General features: G+C 38.6%; 1 protein-coding gene across 1 annotated transcript; it reads left to right on the top strand.

Moving 5' to 3' along the window:
- Positions 1 to 727: 727 nt before the first annotated feature.
- On the top strand, positions 728 to 3,287 carry LOC147399831 (Concanavalin A-like lectin protein kinase family protein). The gene has a single exon (XM_086445350.1). The coding sequence runs from the start codon at positions 879 to 881 to the stop codon at positions 3,039 to 3,041; it is 2,163 nt and encodes a 720-aa protein (XP_086301476.1). The 5' UTR covers positions 728 to 878; the 3' UTR covers positions 3,042 to 3,287.
- The last annotated feature ends 696 nt before the right edge of the window (positions 3,288 to 3,983 follow it).

Raw genomic sequence — 3,983 nt, forward strand, 5'->3', positions numbered from 1 at the left:
AGGAATTTGAACTCAAGACATCTCTATTTATAATGGCTAAGAAACATCACCATCATTTCTTTATTAGGAGTGCAACTTGGTTCAGATTCAAATTAAGAATCGAATCAAATCAATGGCTTTGGACTGGTTTATTTCGGTTTGAAACAAATTACAATTTAATTCTAAGTTAAAAAAATGAAAAACCAATCAATTCGATTTAATGAGTAACTACTTTGTAGGAGTTATACATAAAGTAAGGACTCATTATTAATGGATTAATTACTTTTACATAAAATTCCATGGTCATTATTATATTTTATTTTTATAATTTTATTTTTTTTTTTTTGTGTGTTTTTGTTGGAGAATGTTTCCTGACACGGTTTATAACGTCAGTTGCGTATGTCCTTTTTTTTATTATATAAGAATGAGATCATTAAATTCTCAAAGTTACGGCTTACCCAAATCCACGTAATCACAAGGCTCTCTCTCTCTTCACCCAATAGGCCAATAGGGCAATAATGCTTACGTAGCCAAAAGCGAAGGTGGGTATGCGTATAGAGCACTCCGCGTATATTACAAGCACGCACATCTAATAACAGTCGGGAACTTAAAAGACTATGCAGCCTAAGTCAAGTGCGGGCCCACTTTTTATTAAAAATGTATGTTTTATACCCAAAATTTAACCGTTAAGGTAGACACGTGTCCCTTTTAATATATGACCTCATCAACTCCTTTGGATCCTCTCCACATATCAATCTCCTCCTTCTCTTTCTTTTGCTTTCAAGCAAATATCTTCTCTCTCTCTCTCTCTCGATTGATTGATTCTTCAACTCTGAAAAAGAGGAGAATTTAGATTTAGACACCCACTTTACAGTAATGGAAAATCTGAAAAATTAGCAATGTTGAACATTTCCTGCTATATTTCAGTGCTGTTCTTCCTCTACTTGTTCATTTTGCTTGGTTTCTTCGGCTATGGAGTTAACGGCGATATTACGGAATTTGACTTTGGGACGTTAACCATCGGTAATCTAAAGCTTCTAGGTGATGCACATTTGAATAACGGAAGTGTACGGCTCACGCGTGATCTTCCTGTCCCGAATTCAGGCGCGGGGAGGGTATTATACAGTAAGCCCGTAAGATTCCGGCTCCCGGGAAGTAATTTTCCGTTATCCTTCTCGACGTTCTTCTCGTTCTCCATTTTAAATCTGAACCCATCTTCGGTTGGTGGTGGACTTGCTTTTATAATCTCTCCAGATGATCAGACCGTTGGAGAGGCTGGTGGGTTTCTGGGCTTAAAGAGTTCTTCTCAATCTGCGTTCGTTGGAGTCGAATTCGATACTTCAATGGATGTAGAGTTCAATGATATTAATGGAAACCATGTGGGTTTGGATCTAAATAGCTTGATTTCTACTCAAGTGGGTGATTTGGGCGCAATTGAGGTCGACCTCAAGAGTGGAGATCTCGTTTACGCTTGGATCGACTACGACGGGTCAATTCGAATGTTTAATGTCTCTGTTTCGTATTCGAACCTCCGCCCCAATGAACCCCTTTTGTCCTTCCACCTCGATTTGGATCAATTTGTGAACGATTTCATGTTTGTGGGGTTTTCAGGGTCGACTCAGGGGAGTACAGAGGTTCATAGTGTCCAATGGTGGAGCTTTAGTTCTTCATTTAATGGGGTTTCAGTTTCACCTTCTGGTTCGCCTCCGCCGCCACCGTCGCCGCCACCTCCAACGGCTAGTTTGACTATCGCTCCAACGGCTATTTCGGTCAATCCACCACCTCCTTCGTTGGCTCCTTTTGGTTCTGTTTCAAATTCTCCAAACCCAGAGAAGACAAGTAAGTCTTCTTCTTGCCATAATCAGCTCTGTAAACGAAGAGCTGCAGCGGTCGCAGGGGTTGTAACGGGTGGGGCATTTTTTCTTGCAATTTTTGCTGGTTTTCTGATATGGGTTTTCTCCAAAAGATTCAAATTTATCAAGAAAACAGAGTCTCTAACATCTGAGATCATCAAAACCCCAAAAGAGTACAGTTACAGAGAGCTAAAATTGGCAACCCGAGGCTTCGATTCTGCAAGAATTATAGGCCATGGTGCATTTGGAACTGTATACAAAGGTATAAATCCAGAAACAGGAGCAATGGTAGCTGTGAAAAAATGTAGTCATAGTGGTGGTCAAGGAAAGGCGGAATTTTTATCAGAACTTTCGATAATTGGGACTCTTAGACATCGAAATCTTCTCCCTCTCAAAGGGTGGTGCCATGAGAAAGATGAAATTCTATTAATCTACGACTTCATGCCTAATCGAAGCCTCGATAAGGCTTTATTCGAATCAAGAATCCCCTTACCATGGCCCTATAGGACAAAAATTCTAATGGGTATCGCCTCTGCCCTGGCTTACTTGCATCACGAATGCGAAAACCAGGTAATTCATAGAGATGTAAAGAGTAGCAATGTAATGCTCGACGAAGAGTTCAATGCCCGATTAGGGGATTTTGGATTAGCGAGGCAATTCGAGCACGATAAATCTCCAGATGCATCGGTGGCGGCAGGAACAATGGGGTACTTAGCCCCTGAATATCTTTTAACAGGAAGGGCTACTGAGAAAACAGATGTGTTTAGCTTTGGAGCTGTAGTTCTTGAGGTTGCAAGTGGAAGAAGACCCATTGAGAACGAGAGTAGTGTGGTCGGTAGAGTGGGTGTGAATAGTAATTTGGTTGAATGGGCTTGGGGTTTACATAGAGAAGGGAGGTTATTAAGTGCAGCTGATGTGAGACTTGGAGGTGAATTTGATGAGGGAGAGATGAGGAGAGTGTTATTGGTTGGGTTGGCTTGCTCACATCCAGACCCATTGGCCAGACCTATAATGAGGGGTGCGGTTCAGATGCTTGTTGGTGAAGCTGAAGTGCCCATTGTTCCAAGATTAAAACCTTCAATGAGTTTCAGTACTACACATCTCTTGTTGAGTTTGCAAGATAGTGTGTCTGATTGTAATGGGATGATCACCATCTCCACCACCTCTTCAGAGGACAGCTTCAATGGAGGTGGACTACTAGCCGTCTGACTGGTTGGGTTTTTTTTTTTTTTTTTTTAAAACTATTGTGATTCCATTATCTTTATTTATGTATTTGAGTATTTATTTATTTATTTTTGTATTTAACACAATAACAAGAAAGTCAATTTATGTATTTAGAAATTAGGAATGAGTAATGAGTAATGAGTACTTCTATTGCCACGCCAACTTTTTCTTGTAACACTCCAGTTATGGAATTAAATAAGTGTTTAGGAGGTGGGCTTTACCATTCCTTCATTTTCAATAGCAACTTCATTTTAGCAAAAACATACGAAATAGCAAAGTTAACACAATCACACAAAAAGATGAGGATTTACATGGTTCAACACTATGCCTATTTCTACGGATCAGATTAAGAATAATCACTATTTTCTCTCAAGTTTTACAATCTTATAAATCGTTATTTATAAATCGGGAATTACAAAAATATGTAAATCTCTTCAAATAAGAAACCTTCAAAAATGAAAAATCCTTAAGAAAATATTATACGATTACTTTTTTTGTATCTCCTAAACAAATTTGGGCAGGGCCACTACAAGACATTTGCACGACAATTTCTTCTTTAAATCAAAATTTAGACAGAGAAAAACAGCATTTTTAATAGAGTTGGTGGATTTAATTAGCAAAAAGGGAGTTGGGTGGGTTCTAAGGGAAAGGTGTCAACAGGGTTTAAGATTGTCTTTCTTGGGTTTAAATCCCAAATTCATCATAAATAACAAGATCTAGAGTTTTATTTAACATCAAAATAAATTATAGACTATAATTAATGGTAATTTCACATATCTTTTGAGAGCAAACAATCAATCCTCCAAACTTGGTAGAAAGGAGAGTATGTGGGAGGGGATGGCTAAGGGTGTCAATGGATTGGTTCTAGTTCAATTTCTATTGGTTTGATTCTCAAATTAATGGAACCAGAACTGAGAAAAAAATTCT

Source organism: Akebia trifoliata, chromosome 6 (genome assembly GCF_017979445.1).
Source record: "Akebia trifoliata isolate Shusen 1 chromosome 6, ASM1797944v1, whole genome shotgun sequence".
Taxonomy (NCBI): Eukaryota; Viridiplantae; Streptophyta; class Magnoliopsida; order Ranunculales; family Lardizabalaceae; genus Akebia; species Akebia trifoliata.

Coding starts and splice junctions, on each gene's coding strand:
- LOC147399831 (XM_086445350.1), top strand. CDS start 879: ATGTTGAACATTTCCTGCTATATTTCAGTGCTGTTCTTCCTCTACTTG.